The 25,706-nt window shown below is 44.8% G+C and overlaps 1 protein-coding gene and 1 long non-coding RNA gene across 7 annotated transcripts in view; both read left to right on the top strand.

Annotated features, from left to right (window-relative positions):
• The window catches only part of golph3a (golgi phosphoprotein 3a), a 42,797-nt gene extending 17,552 nt beyond the window's left edge, over positions 1 to 25,245 (top strand). The window contains exons 2-4 of the mRNA XM_029763848.1: positions 9,108 to 9,239; positions 18,607 to 18,721; positions 24,133 to 25,245. Of these exons, the coding sequence (XP_029619708.1) occupies positions 9,108 to 9,239; positions 18,607 to 18,721; positions 24,133 to 24,557 (672 nt within the window). The 3' untranslated portion in view covers positions 24,558 to 25,245. The remainder of the gene's footprint in view (positions 1 to 9,107; positions 9,240 to 18,606; positions 18,722 to 24,132) is intronic.
• LOC115200649 (uncharacterized) lies at positions 9,250 to 10,673 on the top strand. Of its 6 annotated transcripts, none has more exons than XR_003879567.1 (3): positions 9,250 to 9,767; positions 9,814 to 10,169; positions 10,249 to 10,673. It is a non-coding gene; the product is annotated as an uncharacterized LOC115200649 (long non-coding RNA). The 6 variants fall into 6 exon arrangements; XR_003879566.1 differs by having other exon boundaries at positions 9,814 to 10,202; positions 10,282 to 10,673; XR_003879564.1 differs by having other exon boundaries at positions 9,814 to 10,202.
• Positions 25,246 to 25,706: the final 461 nt, after the last annotated feature.

Genomic DNA, 25,706 nt, shown 5'->3' with positions numbered 1-25,706 from the left:
CCTGGGGAATAGTTACAGGGGAGAGGAGGGGGGATGAATGAGCCAATAGGAAGCTGGGGATGATTAGGTGACCGTGATGGTATGAGGGACAGATTGGGAATTTAGCCAGGACACCAGGGTTAACACCCCTACTGTTACAATAAGTGCCATGGGATCTTCAATGACCTCAGAGTCAGGACACCCGTTTAACATTCCTCCTACACTGCCCTGGGGCATTGGGATATTTTTTTAGACTAGAGGAAAGAGTGCCTCCTACTGGCCCTCCAACACCACTTCCAGCAGCATCTGGTTTCCCATCCAGGGACTAACCAGGACCAACCCTGCTTAGCTTCAGAAGCCAGCAGTGGTATGCAGGGTGGTATGCTGCTGGCAAGGATGATCAGCTGTCAGTCCTGTCTCCCTGTTGCACTGTCTTAGGCGTCTCACAGTACAGACATTGCAATTGATTGCCCTGGCCACATCTGCAGTCCTCATGCCTCCTTGCAGCATGCCTAAGGCACGATCACGCAGAAGAGCAGGGACCCTGGGCATCTTTCTTTTGGTGTTTTTCAGAGTCAGTAGAAAGGCCTCTTTAGTGAAGTTCTCATAACTGTGACCTTAATTGCCTAACGTCTGTAAGCAGTTAGTGCCTTAACGACTGTTCCACAGGTGCATGTTCATTAATTGTTTATGGTTCATTGAACAAGCTTGGGAAACACTGTTTAAACCCTTTACAATGAAGATCTGTGAAGTTATTTGGATTTTTACGAATTATCTTTGAAAGACAGGGTCCAGAAAAAGGGATGTTTAATTAAAGTCAGAAGTTTACATACACTTAGGTTGGAGTCATTAAAACTCGTTTTTCAACCACTACACACATTTCTTGTTAATAAACTATAGTTTTGGTAAGTCGGTTAGGACATCTTCTTTGTGCATGACACAAGTCATTTTTCCAACAATTGTTTACAGACAGATTATTTCACTTATAATTCACTGTATCACAATTCCAGTGAGTCAGAAGTTTACATACACTAAGTTGACTGTGCCTTAAAACAGCTTGGAAAATTCCAGAAAGTGATGTCATGGCTTTAGAAGCTTATGATAGGCTAATTGACATAATTTGAGTCAATTGGAGGTGTACCTGTGGATGTATTTCAAGACCTACCTTCAAACTCAGTGCCTCTTTTCTTGACATCATGGGAAAATCAAAAGAAATCAGCCAAGAAAAAAAAAACTTTGTAGACCTCCACAAGTCTGGTTCATCCTTGGGAGCAATTTCCAAATGCCTGAAGGTACCACGTTCATCTGTACAAACAATAGTACGCAAGTATGAACACCATGGGACCACACAGCCATCATACCGCTCAGGAAGGAGACGCGTTCTGTCTCCTAGAGATGAACGTACTTTGGTGCGAAAAGTGCAAATCAATCCCAGAACAACAGCAAAGGACCTTGTGAAGATGCTAGAGGAAACAGGTACAAAAGTATCTATATCCACAGTAAAACGAGTCCTATATCGACATAACCTGAAAGGCCGCTCAGCAAGGAAGAAGCCACTGCTCCAAAACCGCCATTAAAAAAGCCAGACTACGGTTTGCAACTGCACATGGGAACAAAGATAGTACTTTTTGGAGAAATGTCCTCTGGTCTGATGAAACAAAAATAGAACTGTTTGGCCATAATGACCATCCATTATGTTTGGAGGAAAAAGAGGGAGGCTTTCAAGCCGAAGAACACCATCCCAACTGTGAAGCACGGGGGTGGCAGCATCATGTTGTGGGGGTGCTTTGCTGCAGGAGGGACTGGTGCACTTCACAAAATAGATGGCATCATGTGGAGGGAAAATGATGTGGATATATTGAAGCAACATCTCAAGACATCAGTCAGGAAGTTAAAGCTTGGTCGCAAATGGGTCTTCCAAATGGACAATGACCCCCAAGCATACTTCCAAAGTTGTGGCAAAAGGGCTTAAGGACAACAAAGTCAAGGTATTGGAGTGGCCATCACAAAGCCCTGACCTCAATCCTATAGAAAATTTGTGGGCAGAACTGAAAACGCGTGTGCGAGCAAAGAGGCCTACAAACCTGACTCAGTTACACCAGCTCTGTCAGGAGGAATGGGCCAAAATTCACCCAACTTATTGTGGGAAGCTTGTGGAAGGCTACCTGAAACGTTTGACCCAAGTTAAACAATTTAAAGGCAATGCTACCAAATACTAATTGAGTGTATGTAAACTTCTGACCCACTGGGAATGTGATGAAAGAAATAAAAGCTGAAATAAATAATTCTCTCTACTATTATTCTGACATTTTACATTCTTAAAATAAAGTGGTGATCCTACCTGACCTAAGACAGGGAATTTTTACTAGGATTAAATGTCAGGAATTGTGAAAAACTGAGTTTAAATGTATTTGGCTAAGGTGTATGTAAACTTCCGACTTCAACTGTATACACTGAGGGGAAAAATGTATTTGATCCCCTGCTGATTTTGTACGTTTGCCCACTAACAAAGAAATGATCCGTCTATAATTTTAATGGTAGGTTTATTTGAACAGTGAGAGACAGAATAACAACAAAAAAATGCATGTCAAAAATGTTAGAAATTGATTGGCATTTTATTGAGGGAAATAAGTATTTGACCCCTCTGAAAAACATGACTTAGTACTTGGTGGCAAAACCCTTGTTGGCAATCACAGAGGTCAGATGTTTCTTGTAGTTGGCCACCAGGTTTGCACACATCTCAGGAGGGATTTTGTCCTACTCCTCTTTGCAGATCTTCTCCAAGTCATTAAGGTTTCGAGGCTGACGTTTGGCAACTTGAACCTTCAGCTCCCTCCACAGATTTTCTATGGGATTAAGGTCTGGAGACTGGCTAGGCCACTCCAGGACCTTAATGTGCTTCTTCTTGAGCCACCCCTTTGTTGCCTTGGCCGTGTGTTTTGGGTCATTGTCATACTGGAATACCCATCCATGACCCATTTTCAATGCCCTGGCTGAGGGAAGGAAGTTCTCACCCAAGATTTGACGGTACATGGCCACGCCCATAGTCCCTTTGATGCGGTGAAGTTGTCCTGTCCTCTTAGCAGAAAAACACCCCCAAAGCATAATGTTTCCACCTCCGTGTTTGACGGTGGGGATGGTGTTCTTCATTGCAACTCCACGAGGCCGAGGGATATTGACAGTTCTTTGTGTTTCTTCCATTTGCGAATAATCGCACCAACTGTTGTCACCTTCTCACCAAGCTGCTTGTGTGTGTGTAATATATATATATATATATATACGAGCTACCGAATGTCATTTTTGGTGAGTTTGTATATTTACGAGAGACATTATGCAAATGAACAGTACTGGCTCTAGAACAGCTTGTGTACACATTGTGTTTGTGTGGAGTCTGGAGACGCTATGGCATCGGGCCTGCCTGCTCCGCTCGGAGAAGACGGGGCAGACATTGTGTTTGTGTGGAGTCTGGAGACGCTATGGCATCGGGCCTGCCTGCTCCGCTCGGAGAAGACGGGGCAGACATTGTGTTTGTGTGGAGTCTGGAGACGCTATGGCATCGGGCCTGCCTGCTCCGCTCGGAGAAGACGGGGCAGACATTGTGTTTGTGTGGAGTCTGGAGACGCTATGGCATCGGGCCTGCCTGCTCCGCTCGGAGAAGACGGGGCAGACATTGTGTTTGTGTGGAGTCTGGAGACGCTATGGCATCGGGCCTGCCTGCTCCGCTCGGAGAAGACGGGGCAGACATTGTGTTTGTGTGGAGTCTGGAGACGCTATGGCATCGGGCCTGCCTGCTCCGCTCGGAGAAGACGGGGCAGACATTGTGTTTGTGTGGAGTCTGGAGACGCTATGGCATCAGGCCTGCCTGCTTTGGTCGGAGAAGACGGGGCAGACATTGTGTTTGTGTGGAGTCTGGAGACGCTATGGCATCAGGCCTGCCTGCTCTGGTCGGAGAAGACGGGGCAGACGGGCCGAGAACACAGAGAAGCAAAAACGCAAGGAAAGTAAAAGAACTCATCCAAAGGGCTTTGACTTCTCAAACACGTTAGAAAGCTAACACAATATGATCTCCTGTCACCTTATTATTAACACAGAATTCAGCATTTTTCATGCAGGGAGGGGAAAAAAAGAAAACGCATAAGAAATATATTCCTGCGTTTTTGTAAACGATAGATATAAAATGCTTCTTTGAATGTAATTTCTGCTCTGCGTCAGACTAATTTTGTGCTTCAGTTGCACTTTTCCACCCGGATGAGAATTCAGGAACGGACATTCTATCAGCAGACACTGAATAATATGTAGCTTTTTTGCTATTTTCTTTGGTGTAGCCAGTCTACTTTAGGTAAAATGGAAGATAACCTTCAAGAAAAACATTTTAGGAAATGTAGCTACATTCTTTCTATGATAAACAGAAGTATTTTGACTATACCTAGTTTCTGCAACAACAAAAAATACATTTTTTTCCCCCATTGTAAGATCATTTAGATCATTTAACCTACTTGTGTGGCTACCAGCCAAATAGTGTTGCACTTCAGTTGTCATCTGATGAAAAATGAAGCGATTTTTCTTCTGCCCGAATGTGTTGCACTAATGTATTTGCTATGTCCCTGATCAGTCTGTTGAAACAAAAAAACAAAAAAACATTCAATATAGAACCCGACCCCTGTCAATACACAGCTGGACTCACCCTGCTGCCTTTTTCTCCCGTTGTTTATTTACAAAGAAAAACACGTGACTGGCTCAACTGTTCTGGAGAACGACAGTAAGCTTCATAATGTGACCGGTGAAATGAAGAACGTGAATCTGCTTTATCTTCTAACGTATTGCACAAGTTGACTGCAGGTTACTCACTTAAAAAAGTAGCTACAAATATTACAATGTATAGGGGGAAAAACTTCTAAGAAATTGTTTCAGCAGTAATGAAAAAACCAGTCCATGTCTATTTCCTAATACCCCTTGTATACGGTATATACCGCACAAGCCTACTCGTAAATGTTCGGATCAGAAAAGGGGACACTAAATGAACCAACCGCGTTGTGACTGTGCTCCCTCCCTGTCATCTTTGTCTTTGCGACAGGGCTACAGGTCCTCCTCCAGAATATAGCTAGGTTTTGGCCTTTCTAGGGAGTTTTTCTTAGCCACCCCTCATAGCCTGGTTCGTCTCTAGGTTTCTTCCTAGGTTTTGGCCTTTCTAGGGAGTTTTTCCTAGCCACCCCTCATAGCCTGGTTCCTCTCTAGGTTTCTTCCTAGGTTTTGGCCTTTCTAGGGAGTTTTTCCTAGCCACCGTGCTTCTACACCTGCATTACTTGCTTTTTGGGGTTTTAGGCTGGGTTTCTGTACAAGCACTTTGAGATATCAGCTGATGTAAGAAGGGCCATATAAATACATTTGATTTGATTTTGTATGTAGCTAGTGAAGTAGAGCCCGGCTGCTAAACCGTGACCGTACCAACAATTTATCAAGGACATTGTTACTGATATCGATAATCTGGGTAAGTAGCCTTTACTAGAGAAATATGAAGTTTGAAATTAAACGTCTGCCAATATTGCTAACAGTACAACTTTTAATATTTACAACATTCAAAATAGTAGTTCTAATGGTATGGTAATATACAAAAGTATTCTAACCGGTGAACATTGTTAGATATTAGATATCGATCTATTTATCATCAGGATAATTCAGTCTATTTATCTTGATGTGGATGTTTTTGTCCATATTGCCCAGTTCTACCGTGTAGTGACTACGTTCTGCTCTCTCTGAGGGCTACACCTATACCTTGGTTTCATGCATGTTAACATTAGAAGCCTCCTCCCTAAGTTTGTTTTATTCACTGCTTTAGCACACTCTGCCAACCCGGATGTCCTAGCCGTGTCTGAATCCTGGCTTAGGAAGTCCACCAAAACTCTGAAATCTTCATCCCTAACTACAACATTTTCAGACAAGATAGAACGGCCAAAGGGGGCGGTGTTGCAATCTACTGCAGAGATAGCCTGCAGAGTTCTGTCTTACTATCCAGGTCTGTACCCAAACAATTTGAACTTCTACTTTTAAAAATCCATCTCTCTAAAAACAAGTCTCTCACCGTTGCCGCCTGCTATAGACCACCCTCTGCCCCCAGCTGTGCTCTGGACACCATATGTGAACTGATTGCCCCCCATCTATCTTCAGAGCTCGTGCTGCTAGGTGACCTCAACTGGGACATGCTTAACACCCCAGCCATCCTACAATCTAAGCTTGATGCCCTCAATCACACACAAATTATCAATGAACCTACCAGCTACCACCCCAAAGCCGTAAACACGGGCACCCTCATAGATAACATCCTAATCAACTTGCCCTCTAAATACACCTCTGCTGTTTTCAACCAAGATCTCAGTGATCACTGCCTCATTGCCTGCATCCGTAATGGGTCAGCGGTCAAACGACCTCCACTCATCACTGTCAAACGCTCCCTGAAACATTGCAGTGAGCAAGCCTTTCTAATCGACCTGGCCCGGGTATCCTGGAAGGATGTTGACCTCATCCCGTCAGTAGAGGATGCCTGGTTATTTTTTTTAAATGCCTTCCTCACCATCTTAAATAAGCATGCCCCATTCAAGAAATTTAGAACCAGGAACAGATATAGCCCTTGGTTCTCTCCAGACCTGACTGCCCTTAACCAACACAAAAACATCCTGTGACGTTCTGCATTAGCATCGAACAGCCCCCGTGATATGCAACTTTTCAGGGAAGTTAGAAACCAATATACACAGGCAGTTAGAAAAGCCAAGGCTAGCTTTTTCAAGCAGAAATTCGCTTCCTGCTACACAAACTCAAAAAAGTTCTGGGACACTGTAAAGTCCATGTAGAATAAGAACACCTCCCAGCTGCCCACTGCACTGAGGATAGAAAACTCTGTCACCTCTGATAAATCCACTATAATTGATCATTTCAATAAGCATTTTTCTACGGCTGGCCATGCTTTCCACCTGGCTACCCCTACCGCGGTCAACAGCACTGCACCCCCCACAGCTACTCGCCCAAGCCTTCCCCATTTCTCCTTCTCCCAAATCCAGTCAGCTGATGTTCTGAAAAAGCTGCAAAATCTGGACCCCTACAAATCAGCCGGGCTAGACAATCTGGACCCTTTCTTTCTAAAATGATCTGCCGAAATTGTTGCAACCCCTATTACAAGCCTGTTCAACCAAAAGATTGGAAAGCAGCTGCTGTCATCCCCCGCTTCAAAGGAGGGGACACTCTTGACCCAAACTGCTACAGACCTATATCTATCCTACCCTGCCTTTCTAAGGTCTTCGAAAGCCAAGTCAACAAACAGATTACCGACCATTTTGAATCCCACCGCACCTTCTCCGCTATGCAATCTGGTTTCAGAGCTGGTCATGGGTGCACCTCAGCCATGCTCAAGGTCCTAAACGATATCGTAACCGCCATCAATAAGAAACAATACTGTGCTGCCATATTCATTGACCTGGCCAAGGCTTTCGACTCTGTCAATCACCACATCCTCATCGGCAGACTCAATAGCCTTGGTTTCTCAAATGATTGCCTCACCTGGTTCACCAACTACTTCTCTGATAGAGTTCAGTGTGTCAAATCGGAGGGCCTGTTGTCCAGGTCTCTTGTCCGGGCCTCTGGTAGTCTCTATGGGGGTGCCACAGGGTTCAATTCTTGGGCCAACTCTTTTCTCTGTATACATCAATGATGTCGCTCTTGCTGCTGGTGAGTCTCTGATCCACCTCTACGCAGACGACACCATTCTGTATACTTCTGGCCCTTCTTTGGACACTGTGTTAACAAACCTCCAGACGAGCTTCAATGCCATACAACTCTCCTTCCGTGGCCTCCAACTGCTCTTAAATGCAAGTAAAACTAAATGCATGCTCTTCAACCGATCGCTGCCTGCACCTGCCTACCCGTCCAGCATCACTACTCTGGACGGTTCTGACTTAGAATATGTGGACAACTACAAATACCTAGGTGTCTGGTTAGACTGTAAACTCTCCTTCCAGACTCACATCAAACATCTCCAATCCAAAGTTAAATCTAGAATTGGCTTCCTATTTCGCAACAAAGCATCCTTCCCTCATGCTGCCAAACATACCCTCGTAAAACTGACCATCCTGCCGATCCTCGACTTCGGCGATGTCATTTACAAAATAGCCTCCAATACCCTACTCAATAAATTGGATGCAGTCTATGACAGTGCCATCCGTTTTGTCACCAAAGCCCCATATACTACCCACCACTGCGACCTGTACGCTCTCGTTGGCTGGCCCTCGCTTCATACTCGTCGCCAAACCCACTGGCTCCAGGTCATCTACAAGACCCTGCTAGGTAAAGTCCCCCCTTATCTCCGCTCACTGGTCACCATAGCAGCACCCACGTGTAGCACGCGCTCCAGCAGGTATATCTCTCTGGTCACCCCCAAAGCCAATTCCTCCTTGGCCACTCCTTCCAGTTCTCTGCTGCCAATGACTGGAACGAACTACAAAAATCTCTGAAACTGGAAACACTTATCTCCCTCACTAGCTTTAAGCACCAGCTGTCAGAGCAGCTCACAGATCATTGCACCTGTACATAGCCCATCTATAATTTAGCCCATACAACAACCTCTTCCCCTACTGTATTTATTTATTTATTTTGCTCTTTTGCACCCCATTATTTTGATTTCTACTTTGCACTTTCTTCCACTGTAAATCTACCATTCCAGTGTTTTACTTGCTATATTGTATTTACTTTGCCACCATGGCCTTTTTTGCCTTTACCTCCCTTATCTCACCTCATTTGCTCACATTGTACATAGACTTATTTTTCTACTATATTATTGACTGTATGTTTGTTTTACTCCATGTGTAACTCTGTGTTGTTGTATGTGTCGAACTGCTTTGCTTTATCTTGGCCAGGTCGCAGTTGTAAATGAGAACTTGTTCTCAACATCCTACCTGGTTAAATAAAGGTGAAATAAAAAATAGAAAAAATAATTTAAAAATACACATCGTTCATCAGGGCTCTGTGGCTGTATGCTCTCTCACACACACACACACACACACACACACACACACACACACACACACACACACACACACACACACACACACACACACACGCTCATCCCTGTCCTTCTCTCTCAGGGTTACACGTCGTTCTGGAACGACTGCATCTCGTCGGGGCTGCGTGGCTGCATGCTCATAGAGCTGGCCATCAGAGGACGACTACAGCTGGAGGCCTGTGGCATGAGGAGGAAAAGCCTGCTCGCCAGGAAGGTAGGGAATCTTGACCAACCGGCTGCTCTATGTTTGTGACTGTGTGTGTGTTCACTAACCAATGATCGTTGTGTGTGTTGCCAGCAAGGTGTTGCACATCCTTATCTATAGTCGGATTACATGACTTTACAACACTCCTGTCCTGTGTTGCGCAAACAAAATAAAGCCACGTTATGCTGGATGAGGTAAGAGAATAAAGCCACGTTATGCTGCCACGTTATGCTGGATGAGGTAAGAGAATAAAGCCACGTTATGCTGGATGAGGTAAGGAAATGAAGCCACGTTATGCTGGATGAGGTAAGAGAATAAAGCCACGTTATGCTGGATGAGGTAAGGAAATGAAGCCACGTTATGCTGGATGAGGTAAGAGAATAAAGCCACGTTATGCTGGATGAGGTAAGAGAATAAAGCCACATTATGCTGGATGAGGTAAGAGAATAAAGCCACGTTATGCTGGATGAGGTAAGAGAATAAAGCCACGTTATGCTGGATGAGGTAAGGAAATGAAGCCACGTTATGCTGGATGAGGTATGAGAATAAAGCCACGTTATGCTGCCACGTTATGCTGGATGAGGTAAGGAAATGAAGCCACGTTATGCTGGATGAGGTAAGGAAATGAAGCCACGTTATGCTGCCACATTATGCTGGATGAGGTAAGGAAATGAAGCCACGTTATGCTGCCACATTATGCTGGATGAGGTAAGGAAATGAAGCCACGTTATGCTGGATGAGGTAAGGAAATGAAGCCACGTTATGCTGGATGAGGTAAGGAAATGAAGCCACGTTATGCTGGATGAGGTATGAGAATAAAGCCACGTTATGCTGGATGAGGTATGGAAATAAAGCCACGTTATGCTGGATGAGGTATGAGAATAAAGCCACGTTATGCTGGATGAGGTAAGGAAATGAAGCCACGTTATGCTGGATGAGGTATGAGAATAAAGCCACGTTATGCTGGATGAGGTATGAGAATAAAGCCACGTTATGCTGCCACGTTATGCTGGATGAGGTAAGGAAATGAAGCCACGTTATGCTGGATGAGGTATGAGAATAAAGCCACGTTATGCTGGATGAGGTATGGAAATAAAGCCACGTTATGCTGGATGAGGTATGAGAATAAAGCCACGTTATGCTGGATGAGGTAAGGAAATGAAGCCACGTTATGCTGGATGAGGTATGAGAATAAAGCCACGTTATGCTGGATGAGGTATGGAAATAAAGCCACGTTATGCTGCCACATTATGCTGTGTTTACAGTTGATTGACAGCTTTACCACTGGTGCGAGCGTAGAATCCTTTTTTTAACAGTAGCCTAAATAGAAATGTAAACGTCTCTGGTTCTGGTGCATGGGCTCTAGTGTTGTTACCGTACCAGAATATTTACTTCGATACCAATACCAGGTTTAGTTTCACGATACCAAAAAAAAAAAAAAAAGGTGTATTAGCCAAAGTCACAGAAACTCGGCTACTACTCTGTTTAATCGTTGAGCATCTTTGAGTTCAGTACCATTACATCTGGGAAGAAAAAAAATTGATGCCCAATTTTATTTGAGAAACAGCCGTTGTATGCATTTTAATTTAATCAATTATACAATCATGCTTGATTAACTTGAAAGGTAAAGCAAAATGTTGTATTTACAATACAGGTGAATGCATATTATTCAATAGGAGTAGTGTGCATGTATGGAGTTATTAACCTTGATTTAACTGATTTCATGGGGCTACAGATGACAATCCCTTTTAATTTAACACTTATTTTATTGGCTAATTGCTAGCAGAACATATTTTTACTGAACAACAACATATTTTATTTTACTAATCAACAACATTTTACATAGAAGAAGCAATTTCTCTCCGCCAATCATCAGTCATTTGTATAAGGGCTTGTTGAATATCCTTCCCTATAAGCGTGCTGAAAGTCTGCTGTCAATGTGTTTACTGTAAAATAGCGTTGTATCTGGTCAAACACCATTTTCCACTACATTTTACAAAGGTTTGGTGATAGGCAGATTGGTTGGCTATTTGAGCCAGTGAAAGGGGGCTTTACTATCCTTAAGTAGGGAAATAACTTTTGCTTCCATCCGGGCCAGAGCGCACACACTTTTCTAGTTTAAATTGAAGATGTGGTGAATACCGTCCGTTATCGTCCTCCAGTAATTTTCCATCCGAGTTGTCAGACCCCGGTGGCTTGTCAATGTTGATAGACAACAATCATTTATTCAACTCTTTCACACTTACTTTTTAAGGAATTCAAAATGACTTGGTCAAATGTTTTATTTCTTCATGAAGAGTAATAATTATTATATATATTTTTTTTAAATGAGGGTATCCATCGGACCTTTTCCGTGACAACTATAAACATATCGCAGATTAATACACTTAATAGTACGCGAATCCCCTGCACATTCAAAGCGTCAGGGGTGGAAAAGTTGAATGAAAAAATAAAGCGGGCGGGGAACTACAACGTTGGTTAATGTGTTAAATGCATAGTTTTTGATTTAAACGGTTATTAAACGTTTTTTTTTTTAAATACGAAAGGTTGAGCAGGTAGCCCAAGTCGCTACAAACGGAACAGCAACACGACTACGCGGAAATGTGACGTTTTCCCACGTGAAATGAGAAGTCAATGGCGCACACATGGGCATAGAAGGACAAGGAGGGTGTGTGTGGCAGGATTGGGGGTTGAAAACGCGAGGTCAGGGACCGCAGCAAGGCACATTTGGTGCTGTGACATCATTGCAAAATGTCATCTAGCAACAAATCAAGGCGCCGATAATGGATCTCACTGAAAAATTGTAGGCAACACTAGCTGTGAGATTTCCCCCCCCCCCAACCAATTGAAGCCAGTTTACTCCGTGTAGAGACCCCCCCCCCCCCCCCCGGTAAGGCTATATCTCCTACCATTGTGCCCTTGAGCAAGGCACTGAACCCCATCATTGGCTCCTCTCCAATGTGAGTTGTGTTGAGCTGGGAGGTTGAGAGCAGAGCAGAAGACACATTTCCAATGGAATATTTTAGACAAATGAAGTTGTCTGCAGGTGATCTGGAAGCCATTGAATGGCAGTATCGTTGGGTTCTGATTCTGACTGTATGTAGCCTATACCCTAGTTGGGTTCTGACTGTATGTAGCCTGTACCCTAGTTGGGTTCTGGTTCTGACTGTATGTAGCCTGTACCCTAGTTGGGTTCTGGTTCTGACTGTATGTAGCCTATACCCTAGTTGGGTTCTGATTGTATGTAGCCTATACCCTAGTTGGATTCTGACTGTATGTAGCCTATACCCTAGTTGGATTCTGACTGTATGTAGCCTATACCCTAGTTCGATTCTGACTGTATGTAGCCTATACCCTAGTTGGATTCTGGTTCTGACTGTATGTAGCCTGTACCCTAGTTGGATTCTGGTTCTGACTGTATGTAGCCTGTACCCTAGTTGGATTCTGACTGTATGTAGCCTGTACCCTAGTTGGATTCTGACTGTATGTAGCCTATACCCTAGTTGGATTCTGACTGTATGTAGCCTGTACCCTAGTTGGATTCTGACTGTATGTAGCCTGTACCCTAGTTGGATTCTGACTGTATGTAGCCTGTACCCTAGTTGGATTCTGACTGTATGTAGCCTATACCCTAGTTGGGTTCTGACTGTATGTAGCCTGTACCCTAGTTGGATTCTGACTGTATGTAGCCTGTACCCTAGTTGGATTCTGACTGTATGTAGCCTATACCCTAGTTGGGTTCTGACTGTATGTAGCCTATACCCTAGTTGGATTCTGACTGTATGTAGCCTGTACCCTAGTTGGATTCTGACTGTATGTAGCCTATACCCTAGTTGGATTCTGACTGTATGTAGCCTATACCCTAGTTGGGTTCTGACTGTATGTAGCCTATACCCTAGTTGGATTCTGACTGTATGTAGCCTGTACCCTAGTTGGATTCTGACTGTATGTAGCCTGTACCCTAGTTGGGTTCTGGTTCTGACTGTATGTAGCCTATACCCTAGTTGGATTCTGACTGTATGTAGCCTATACCCTAGTTGGATTCTGACTGTATGTAGCCTATACCCTAGTTGGGTTCTGACTGTATGTAGCCTATACCCTAGTTGGATTCTGACTGTATGTAGCCTGTACCCTAGTTGGATTCTGACTGTATGTAGCCTGTACCCTAGTTGGGTTCTGGTTCTGACTGTATGTAGCCTATACCCTAGTTGGATTCTGACTGTATGTAGCCTATACCCTAGTTGGGTTCTGACTGTATGTAGCCTATACCCTAGTTGGATTCTGACTGTATGTAGCCTGTACCCTAGTTGGATTCTGACTGTATGTAGCCTGTACCCTAGTTGGATTCTGATTCTGACTGTATGTAGCCTATACCCTAGTTGGGTTCTGGTTCTGACTGTATGTAGCCTATACCCTAGTTGGATTCTGACTGTATGTAGCCTATACCCTAGTTGGGTTCTGGTTCTGACTGTATGTAGCCTATACCCTAGTTGGATTCTGACTGTATGTAGCCTGTACCCTAGTTGGATTCTGACTGTATGTAGCCTGTACCCTAGTTGGATTCTGACTGTATGTAGCCTGTACCCTAGTTGGATTCTGATTCTGACTGTATGTAGCCTATACCCTAGTTGGGTTCTGGTTCTGACTGTATGTAGCCTATACCCTAGTTGGATTCTGACTGTATGTAGCCTGTACCCTAGTTGGATTCTGACTGTATGTAGCCTGTACCCTAGTTGGATTCTGACTGTATGTAGCCTATACCCTAGTTGGATTCTGATTCTGACTGTATGTAGCCTATACCCTAGTTGGGTTCTGACTGTATGTAGCCTATACCCTAGTTGGATTCTGACTGTATGTAGCCTATACCCTAGTTGGATTCTGATTCTGACTGTATGTAGCCTGTACCCTAGTTGGATTCTGACTGTATGTAGCCTGTACCCTAGTTGGATTCTGATTCTGATTGTTTGTAGCCTATACCCTAGTTGGATTCTGACTGTATGTAGCCTATACCCTAGTTGGATTCTGACTGTATGTAGCCTATACCCTAGTTGGATTCTGACTGTATGTAGCCTGTACCCTAGTTGGATTCTGATTCTGACTGTATGTAGCCTGTACCCTAGTTGGATTCTGACTGTATGTAGCCTATACCCTAGTTGGATTCTGACTGTATGTAGCCTGTACCCTAGTTGGGTTCTGATTCTGACTGTATGTAGCCTGTACCCTAGTTGGATTCTGACTGTATGTAGCCTGTACCCTAGTTGGATTCTGACTGTATGTAGCCTATACCCTAGTTGGATTCTGATTCTGACTGTATGTAGCCTATACCCTAGTTGGGTTCTGACTGTATGTAGCCTATACCCTAGTTGGATTCTGACTGTATGTAGCCTATACCCTAGTTGGATTCTGATTCTGACTGTATGTAGCCTGTACCCTAGTTGGATTCTGACTGTATGTAGCCTGTACCCTAGTTGGATTCTGACTGTGTTTGTAGCCTGTACCCTAGTTGGATTCTGATTCTGATTGTTTGTAGCCTATACCCTAGTTGGATTCTGACTGTATGTAGCCTGTACCCTAGTTGGATTCTGACTGTATGTAGCCTATACCCTAGTTGGATTCTGACTGTATGTAGCCTGTACCCTAGTTGGATTCTGATTCTGACTGTATGTAGCCTGTACCCTAGTTGGATTCTGACTGTATGTAGCCTATACCCTAGTTGGATTCTGACTGTATGTAGCCTGTACCCTAGTTGGGTTCTGACTGTATGTAGCCTGTACCCTAGTTGGATTCTGATTCTGACTGTATGTAGCCTGTACCCTAGTTGGATTCTGACTGTATGTAGCCTGTACCCTAGTTGGGTTCTGACTGTATGTAGCCTATACCCTAGTTGGATTCTGATTCTGATTGTTTGTAGCCTATACCCTAGTTGGATTCTGACTGTATGTAGCCTATACCCTAGTTGGGTTCTGACTGTATGTAGCCTATACCCTAGTTGGGTTCTGACTGTATGTAGCCTATACCCTAGTTGGATTCTGACTGTATGTAGCCTATACCCTAGTTGGGTTCTGACTGTATGTAGCCTATACCCTAGTTGGATTCTGATTCTGACTGTATGTAGCCTATACCCTAGTTGGATTCTGACTGTATGTAGCCTGTACCCTAGTTGGATTCTGACTGTATGTAGCCTGTACCCTAGTTGGATTCTGACTGTATGTAGCCTGTACCCTAGTTGGATTCTGACTGTATGTAGCCTATACCCTAGTTGGGTTCTGACTGTATGTAGCCTGTACCCTAGTTGGATTCTGACTGTATGTAGCCTGTACCCTAGTTGGATTCTGACTGTATGTAGCCTATACCCTAGTTGGGTTCTGACTGTATGTAGCCTATACCCTAGTTGGATTCTGACTGTATGTAGCCTGTACCCTAGTTGGATTCTGACTGTATGTAGCCTATACCCTAGTTGGATTCTGACTGTATGTAGCCTATACCCTAGTTGGGTTCTGACTGTATGTAGCCTATACCCTAGTTGGATTCTGACTGTATGTAGCCTGTACCCTAGTTGGATTCTGACTGTATGTAGCCTGTACCCTAGTTGGGTTCTGGTTCTGACTGTATGTAGCCTATACCCTAGTTGGATTCTGACTGTATGTAGCCTATACCCTAGTTGGATTCTGACTGTATGTAGCCTATACCCTAGTTGGGTTCTGACTGTATGTAGCCTATACCCTAGTTGGATTCTGACTGTATGTAGCCTGTACCCTAGTTGGATTCTGACTGTATGTAGCCTGTACCCTAGTTGGGTTCTGGTTCTGACTGTATGTAGCCTATACCCTAGTTGGATTCTGACTGTATGTAGCCTATACCCTAGTTGGGTTCTGACTGTATGTAGCCTATACCCTAGTTGGATTCTGACTGTATGTAGCCTGTACCCTAGTTGGATTCTGACTGTATGTAGCCTGTACCCTAGTTGGATTCTGATTCTGACTGTATGTAGCCTATACCCTAGTTGGGTTCTGGTTCTGACTGTATGTAGCCTATACCCTAGTTGGATTCTGACTGTATGTAGCCTATACCCTAGTTGGGTTCTGGTTCTGACTGTATGTAGCCTATACCCTAGTTGGATTCTGACTGTATGTAGCCTGTACCCTAGTTGGATTCTGACTGTATGTAGCCTGTACCCTAGTTGGATTCTGACTGTATGTAGCCTGTACCCTAGTTGGATTCTGATTCTGACTGTATGTAGCCTATACCCTAGTTGGGTTCTGGTTCTGACTGTATGTAGCCTATACCCTAGTTGGATTCTGACTGTATGTAGCCTGTACCCTAGTTGGATTCTGACTGTATGTAGCCTGTACCCTAGTTGGATTCTGACTGTATGTAGCCTATACCCTAGTTGGATTCTGATTCTGACTGTATGTAGCCTATACCCTAGTTGGGTTCTGACTGTATGTAGCCTATACCCTAGTTGGATTCTGACTGTATGTAGCCTATACCCTAGTTGGATTCTGATTCTGACTGTATGTAGCCTGTACCCTAGTTGGATTCTGACTGTATGTAGCCTGTACCCTAGTTGGATTCTGATTCTGATTGTTTGTAGCCTATACCCTAGTTGGATTCTGACTGTATGTAGCCTATACCCTAGTTGGATTCTGACTGTATGTAGCCTATACCCTAGTTGGATTCTGACTGTATGTAGCCTGTACCCTAGTTGGATTCTGATTCTGACTGTATGTAGCCTGTACCCTAGTTGGATTCTGACTGTATGTAGCCTATACCCTAGTTGGATTCTGACTGTATGTAGCCTGTACCCTAGTTGGGTTCTGATTCTGACTGTATGTAGCCTGTACCCTAGTTGGATTCTGACTGTATGTAGCCTGTACCCTAGTTGGATTCTGACTGTATGTAGCCTATACCCTAGTTGGATTCTGATTCTGACTGTATGTAGCCTATACCCTAGTTGGGTTCTGACTGTATGTAGCCTATACCCTAGTTGGATTCTGACTGTATGTAGCCTATACCCTAGTTGGATTCTGATTCTGACTGTATGTAGCCTGTACCCTAGTTGGATTCTGACTGTATGTAGCCTGTACCCTAGTTGGATTCTGACTGTGTTTGTAGCCTGTACCCTAGTTGGATTCTGATTCTGATTGTTTGTAGCCTATACCCTAGTTGGATTCTGACTGTATGTAGCCTGTACCCTAGTTGGATTCTGACTGTATGTAGCCTATACCCTAGTTGGATTCTGACTGTATGTAGCCTGTACCCTAGTTGGATTCTGATTCTGACTGTATGTAGCCTGTACCCTAGTTGGATTCTGACTGTATGTAGCCTATACCCTAGTTGGATTCTGACTGTATGTAGCCTGTACCCTAGTTGGGTTCTGACTGTATGTAGCCTGTACCCTAGTTGGATTCTGATTCTGACTGTATGTAGCCTGTACCCTAGTTGGATTCTGACTGTATGTAGCCTGTACCCTAGTTGGGTTCTGACTGTATGTAGCCTATACCCTAGTTGGATTCTGATTCTGATTGTTTGTAGCCTATACCCTAGTTGGATTCTGACTGTATGTAGCCTATACCCTAGTTGGGTTCTGACTGTATGTAGCCTATACCCTAGTTGGGTTCTGACTGTATGTAGCCTATACCCTAGTTGGATTCTGACTGTATGTAGCCTATACCCTAGTTGGGTTCTGACTGTATGTAGCCTATACCCTAGTTGGATTCTGATTCTGACTGTATGTAGCCTATACCCTAGTTGGATTCTGACTGTATGTAGCCTGTACCCTAGTTGGATTCTGATTCTGACTGTATGTAGCCTATACCCTAGTTGGATTCTGACTGTATGTAGCCTGTACCCTAGTTGGATTCTGACTGTATGTAGCCTATACCCTAGTTGGATTCTGATTCTGACTGTATGTAGCCTGTACCCTAGTTGGGTTCTGATTCTGACTGTATGTAGCCTGTACCCTAGTTGGATTCTGACTGTATGTAGCCTATACCCTAGTTGGGTTCTGACTGTATGTAGCCTATACCCTAGTTGGATTCTGACTGTATGTAGCCTATACCCTAGTTGGGTTCTGACTGTATGTAGCCTATACCCTAGTTGGGTTCTGACTGTATGTAGCCTATACCCTAGTTGGGTTCTGACTGTATGTAGCCTATACCCTAGTTGGGTTCTGACTGTATGTAGCCTATACCCTAGTTGGGTTCTGACTGTATGTAGCCTATACCCTAGTTGGATTCTGACTGTATGTAGCCTATACCCTAGTTGGGTTCTGACTGTATGTAGCCTATACCCTAGTTGGGTTCTGGTTCTGACTGTATGTAGCCTATACCCTAGTTGGATTCTGGTTCTGACTGTATGGTTCTATTGTCTCCAGGTGATCTGTAAGTCAGATGCTCCGACGGGAGACGTGCTATTGGACGAGGCTCTGAAACACGTGAAGGAGACCCAGCCCCCAGAGACGGTGCAGAGCTGGATCGAGCTGCTCAGTGGTGAGTGTGTGAGGTTTACTACTAACAGAGTGGTCTCAGCCACCAGAGGTTTACTGTTAACAGAGTGGTCTCAGCCACCAGAGGTTCACTGTTAACAGAGTGGTCTCAGCCACCAGAGGTTTACTGTTAACAGAGTGGTCTCAGCCACCAGAGGTTTACTACTAACAGAGTGGTCTCAGCCACCAATCAGAGGTTTACTACTAACAGAGTGGTCTCAGCCACCAATCAGAGGTTTACTACTAACAGAGTGGTCTCAGCCACCAGAGGTTTACTGTTAACAGAGTGGTCTCAGCCACCAGAGGTTTACTGTTAACAGAGTGGTCTCAGCCACCAGAGGTTTACTACTAACAGAGTGGTCTCAGCCACCAGAGGTTCACTACTAACAGAGTGGTCTCAGCCACCAATCAGAGGTTTACTGTTAACAGAGTGGTCTCAGCCACCAGAGGTTCACTACTAACAGAGTGGTCTCAGCCACCAGAGGTTCACTACTAACAGAGTGGTCTCAGCCACCAATCAGAGGTTTACTGTTAACAGAGTGGTCTCAGCCACCAGAGGTTTACTGTTAACAGAGTGGTCTCAGCCACCAGAGGTTTACTACTAACAGAGTGGTCTCAGCCACCAGAGGTTTACTACTAACAGAGTGGTCTCAGCCACCAGAGGTTTACTACTAACAGAGTGGTCTCAGCCACCAGAGGTTTACTGCTAACAGAGTGGTCTCAGCCACCAGAGGTTTACTACTAACAGAGTGGTCTCAGCCACCAGAGGTTCACTACTAACAGAGTGGTCTCAGCCACCAGAGGTTTACTACTAACAGAGTGGTCTCAGCCACCAGAGGTTTACTGTTAACAGAGTGGTCTCAGCCACCAGAGGTTTACTGTTAACAGAGTGGTCTCAGCCACCAGAGGTTTACTGTTAACAGAGTGGTCTCAGCCACCAGAGGTTTACTGTTAACAGAGTGGTCTCAGCCACCAGAGGTTTACTACTAACAGAGTGGTCTCAGCCACCAGAGGTTTACTGTTAACAGAGTGGTCTCAGCCACCAGAGGTTTACTGTTAACAGAGTGGTCTCAGCCACCAGAGGTTCACTGTTAACAGAGTGGTCTCAGCCACCAGAGGTTTACTACTAACAGAGTGGTCTCAGCCACCAGAGGTTTACTACTAACAGAGTGGTCTCAGCCACCAGAGGTTTACTACTAACAGAGTGGTCTCAGCCACCAGAGGTTTACTGTTAACAGAGTGGTCTCAGCCACCAATCAGAGGTTTACTGTTAACAGAGTGGTCTCAGCCACCAGAGGTTTACTACTAACAGAGTGGTCTCAGCCACCAGAGGTTTACTGTTAACAGAGTGGTCTCAGCCACCAGAGGTTTACTACTAACAGAGTGGTCTCAGCCACCAGAGGTTTACTACTAACAGAGTGGTCTCAGCCACCAGAGGTTTACTACTAACAGAGTGGTCTCAGCCACCAGAGGTTTACTACTAACAGAGTGGTCTCAGCCACCAGAGGTTCACTACTAACAGAGTGGTCTCAGCCACCAATCAGAGGTTTACTGTTAACAGAGTGGTCTCAGCCACCAGAGGTTTACTGTTAACAGAGTGGTCTCAGCCACCAGAGGTTTACTACTAACAGAGTGGTCTCAGCCACCAGAGGTTTACTACTAACAGAGTGGTCTCAGCCACCAGAGGTTTACTACTAACAGAGTGGTCTCAGCCACCAGAGGTTTACTGCTAACAGAGTGGTCTCAGCCACCAGAGGTTTACTACTAACAGAGTGGTCTCAGCCACCAGAGGTTCACTACTAACAGAGTGGTCTCAGCCACCAGAGGTTTACTACTAACAGAGTGGTCTCAGCCACCAGAGGTTTACTGTTAACAGAGTGGTCTCAGCCACCAGAGGTTTACTGTTAACAGAGTGGTCTCAGCCACCAGAGGTTTACTGTTAACAGAGTGGTCTCAGCCACCAGAGGTTTACTGTTAACAGAGTGGTCTCAGCCACCAGAGGTTTACTACTAACAGAGTGGTCTCAGCCACCAGAGGTTTACTGTTAACAGAGTGGTCTCAGCCACCAGAGGTTTACTGTTAACAGAGTGGTCTCAGCCACCAGAGGTTCACTGTTAACAGAGTGGTCTCAGCCACCAGAGGTTTACTACTAACAGAGTGGTCTCAGCCACCAGAGGTTTACTACTAACAGAGTGGTCTCAGCCACCAGAGGTTTACTACTAACAGAGTGGTCTCAGCCACCAGAGGTTTACTGTTAACAGAGTGGTCTCAGCCACCAATCAGAGGTTTACTGTTAACAGAGTGGTCTCAGCCACCAGAGGTTTACTACTAACAGAGTGGTCTCAGCCACCAGAGGTTTACTGTTAACAGAGTGGTCTCAGCCACCAGAGGTTTACTACTAACAGAGTGGTCTCAGCCACCAGAGGTTTACTACTAACAGAGTGGTCTCAGCCACCAGAGGTTTACTACTAACAGAGTGGTCTCAGCCACCAGAGGTTTACTACTAACAGAGTGGTCTCAGCCACCAGAGGTTTACTACTAACAGAGTGGTCTCAGCCACCAGAGGTTTACTACTAACAGAGTGGTCTCAGCCACCAGAGGTTTACTACTAACAGAGTGGTCTCAGCCACCAGAGGTTTACTACTAACAGAGTGGTCTCAGCCACCAGAGGTTTACTACTAACAGAGTGGTCTCAGCCACCAGAGGTTTACTACTAACAGAGTGGTCTCAGCCACCAGAGGTTTACTACTAACAGAGTGGTCTCAGCCACCAGAGGTTTACTACTAACAGAGTGGTCTCAGCCACCAGAGGTTTACTGTTAACAGAGTGGTCTCAGCCACCAGAGGTTTACTGTTAACAGAGTGGTCTCAGCCACCAGAGGTTTACTGTTAACAGAGTGGTCTCAGCCAAAACAAATTCTCATTATTTATATCTTCTTTGTTGTAACTTTAATGAGTTACAGAGTTAATGTTTACAGTTTATTCATTGAGCTGTATCTAAATATATTTTCTTTCTAGTTTATTTACATATGTACAAGAATAATTTTATTAGATTTCATGTTAAGGAGATTGAGAACTGTATTTCTGTTGTATTGGTTAGTATTGAATTACGCTGTTGACTCCAAGTACCAGAATGCATTGCGACAGGAAGTTAACTGCCACGTTCTCTTTTTTTCTTCTTTTTTTATGTACAAGTGACAAGTTATCCTGGCTTTTGCTATCAACTTTATTTTATTGTTTTATAGAATCTAAAGTGGTGAAGTGTAATGTGAGCAGGTATTATTACTAAAAGAAGCTTTCATCTCACAACCGACATCCCGAGTCATTACTTTGAAGATAGTTATTTTATACTCTTATCGTGCCACCGATCATACTCCCATGTACGCCTACTGTAAAGATGACACTGGACAGAGCATCTTTTACATCCTATTGGTTTAAGTCATTAACTCAGACGGACAGGCTTTGTTGCCTGAGACTTCAGGAGGAAGTGGTACTCTATTGGCTGGCATCTCTGAGATCCAAAGGGCATATAAATGCTTCTGGACAAGGTTAGGGGGAGTCTCAGCCAGGCCAACCACCAAACCAGAGGTTCAAAGTGTCTAGGTTGTTGAAAAACACAGGAGGAAATCAGCTCAGCCAACAAGGGATTTGACATCTGAAACGTCATGTTTTTTAAAATGTTTTATGTTACCAGGCCAGCTCTACTGTTTGACAAAAATGTAGTGCAATGATGTAGTCACTTAACCGTGTGGCAGAGTCCAGACCCACGCCTGAGTCCAGGATTTCCACACCTCTGGATTGGTATAAGCCTAGTTGTGATAGTAGGCTATATTCTGTTTTTTTTTTTTTTTTTCATTTTTAGATTTAAACTAATGTTTATGGCTACCTTTTTTTGTTGTTGTTGTTGTTTTGATTGCACAACTTGTACATCTGATGTTTTGGCTGTATTTCTGTTGTTTTAGAATTCCTCTGAAAAGGACCTGACTCGTAGTCATAGCAAACATTCGAAGCCCACATTGTGTGGCCTTGCTACTGTTGTAACCGTCATCTGAGCCAAGCTGCCCTAGAACTTCAAGTTCTCCGTTTGATTGATTTGATTAGAAATGTATTTTTCACTTGTTTGGCTCACTTGCCTCTTAGTCTTTCCAGCCCAAACTTGATTTGAAGTGTTTAAAATGGCAAGACTTTTTACAATAAAAAAAACAAGACAACTAATGAGATACAACAAACCAAAAGGCAATACAATGGAATAAGTACTCTCTCTCTCTCTCTCTCTCTCTCTCTCTCTCTCTCTCTCTCTCTCTCTGTCTCTCTGTCTCTCTGTCTCTCTGTCTCTCTCTCTCTCTCTCTCTCTCTCTCTCTCAGGCCTTTTTATTTGACTGTTATCGAGTTGTGGACATATGTTACATCGACAACGCTGCTTTGCGGTTTGAACTCTGCGTCAAGCTTAACATCTCTCTTCTCTCCCCCTGTAGGTCTTACCTCCACTCTTCTCTCCCCTGTAGGTCTTAACACCACTCTCCTCCCCCCTGTAGGTCTTACCACCACTCTCCTCCCCCCTGTAGGTCTTAACACCACTCTCCTCCCCCCTGTAGGTCTTACCACCACTCTCCTCCCCCCTGTAGGTCTTACCACCACTCTCCTCCCCCCTGTAGGTCTTAACACCACTCTCCTCCCCCCTGTAGGTCTTACCACCACTCTCCTCCCCCCTGTAGGTCTTACCACCACTCTCCTCCCCCCTGTAGGTCTTAACACCACTCTCCTCCCCCCTGTAGGTCTTACCACCACTCTCCTCCCCCCTGTAGGTCTTAACACCACTCTCCTCCCCCCTGTAGGTCTTACCACCACTCTCCTCCCCCCTGTAGGTCTTAACACCACTCTCCTCCCCCTGTAGGTCTTAACACCACTCTCCTCCCCCCTGTAGGTCTTAACACCACTCTTCTCTCCCCTGTAGGTCTTACCACCACTCTTCTCCCCCCTGTGGGTCTTAACACCACTCCCCCCATAGGTTTACAAAATCATCCATTTCTGTGTTTTTAAACATTACATATCTTGAAAACTTGATTGCTGACAGTCCCAAAATGGACTAATGAAAAATGCCTGTCCCCATTCCACCATAGGTCTTAACACCTCTGTTCTCTCCTGCCCTGGTGGTCTTAACACCTCTGTTCTCTCCTCCCCTGGTGGTCTTAACACCTCTGTTCTCTCCTGCCCTGGTGGTCTTAACACCTCTGTTCTCTCCTCCCCTGGTGGTCTTAACACCTCTGTTCTCTCCTGCCCTGGTGGTCTTAACACCTCTGTTCTCTCCTGCCCTGGTGGTCTTAACACCTCTGTTCTCTCCTGCCCTGGTGGTCTTAACACCTCTGTTCTCTCCTCCCCTGGTGGTCTTAACACCTCTGTTCTCTTCTCCCTGTAGGTGAGACGTGGAACCCTCTAAAGCTGCACTACCAGCTGAGGAACGTGAGGGAGCGCCTAGCCAAGAACCTGGTGGAAAAGGGCGTGCTGACCACGGAGAAACAGAACTTCCTGCTCTTCGACATGACCACTCACCCGCTCACCGACAACAACATCAAACAACGCCTCATCAAGAGGGTTCAGGAGGCCGTGTTGGAGAAATGGGTCAACGACCCGCACCGCATGGACAAGCGGCTGCTCGCCCTCATCTTCCTGGCCCACTCGTCTGATGTCCTGGAGAATGCCTTTGCCCCTCTGCTGGACGACCAGTACGACCTGGCCATGAAGAGAGTACGGCAGCTCCTGGACCTGGAGCCGGAGGGGGAGAGCACGAAGACTAACGCCAATGAGTTGTTGTGGGCCGTGGTGGCCGCCTTTACCAAGTGACCTGGCCTACCACCTTCAGACAACAGAGGGTTGGTTGGTTAATGACGATGGTGGTGGGTATGGTGTGAAGGGAGAGGGAGACGACAGGACAGTTTGGCGTGGGACAGAGAGGAGAGGGCTAGTTCTGACTTGAGTTCACCTCCGCCTAGGCTTTCTGAACAGAATGGACCGCTCCAGACCTGTCCGACAATAATTTTTTTAGTTTTGTTTTCTTTCCTTGTAGATAACTCTCTTACTCCTTCCTCCATCATGGTATTTTGTGTGTCTGCGAGATGCCATTTAAAATCGCTGACTTTTACAACAACAACAAAACTCCCCTGTGATGGAGAAACGTTTTGGATACTGGACTGACTGAAATATAATGATTCAATCATTCTTCTCTCTTCCTCCCTGGACGAATGTCTTTCTTCAAAGTATGTTATGTATTCTCTCCAGGTATCTAGCTCTAACTCACTTTAACATGTATTAATCCACTGGTGTTCAGTGATGTACATGCAGATTCCATGTACGCGAAACATAGTAACCGTTATATGAATACTAGAGAATTATTCTCCTGACAAGTTGGTTTGTTTTGGGGGGGCGGGGATTTGATTTCCTCTCCGACGTGATGACGTCATGGCGACATGGTCTGACGTTTCCTGTTTCTGATTTACACTCATGTTTTATGAACGAAAGCTTCTCTCATGAAGGTGTTTGGGTTCCAGGTAAATGTGAGAGACCAAGGGCTTCATCTGAATTCTACCTTACTACATATATATATATCTTAGTGTAGTAGTGTACTATATAGGGAATAGTCTCTCTGTTACTTTTCAGATTAACTAAACCCTTTAGGCCAGTCTTTGGTCTCAAGAGTTCTGCTGAGGTAAAGACATCTGCATTCATAGGTTCGGTTTGCTCCAACACCCAAGAGATCAGTCTTGTCTGTTTCGACTGGGAAGCATAAGGTAAGCTTGTGTCTATCTCGCTGGGAATCATCTTTTGACCAGGCCCCCCTAGTGCGCTATAGAGGGAACAGGGCCCCCCTAGTGCACTATAGAGGGAACAGGGTCCCCCTAGTGCACTATAGAGGGAACAGGGTCCCCCTAGTCCGCTATAGAGGGAACAGGGCCCCCCTAGTGCACTATAGAGGGAACAGGGTCCCCCTAGTGC

Source organism: Salmo trutta, chromosome 9 (genome assembly GCF_901001165.1).
Source record: "Salmo trutta chromosome 9, fSalTru1.1, whole genome shotgun sequence".
NCBI lineage: Eukaryota > Metazoa > Chordata > Actinopteri > Salmoniformes > Salmonidae > Salmo > Salmo trutta.
The sequence above is the reverse complement of the archived record's forward strand: the minus strand, read 5'-3'. Positions and strand labels throughout refer to the sequence as shown.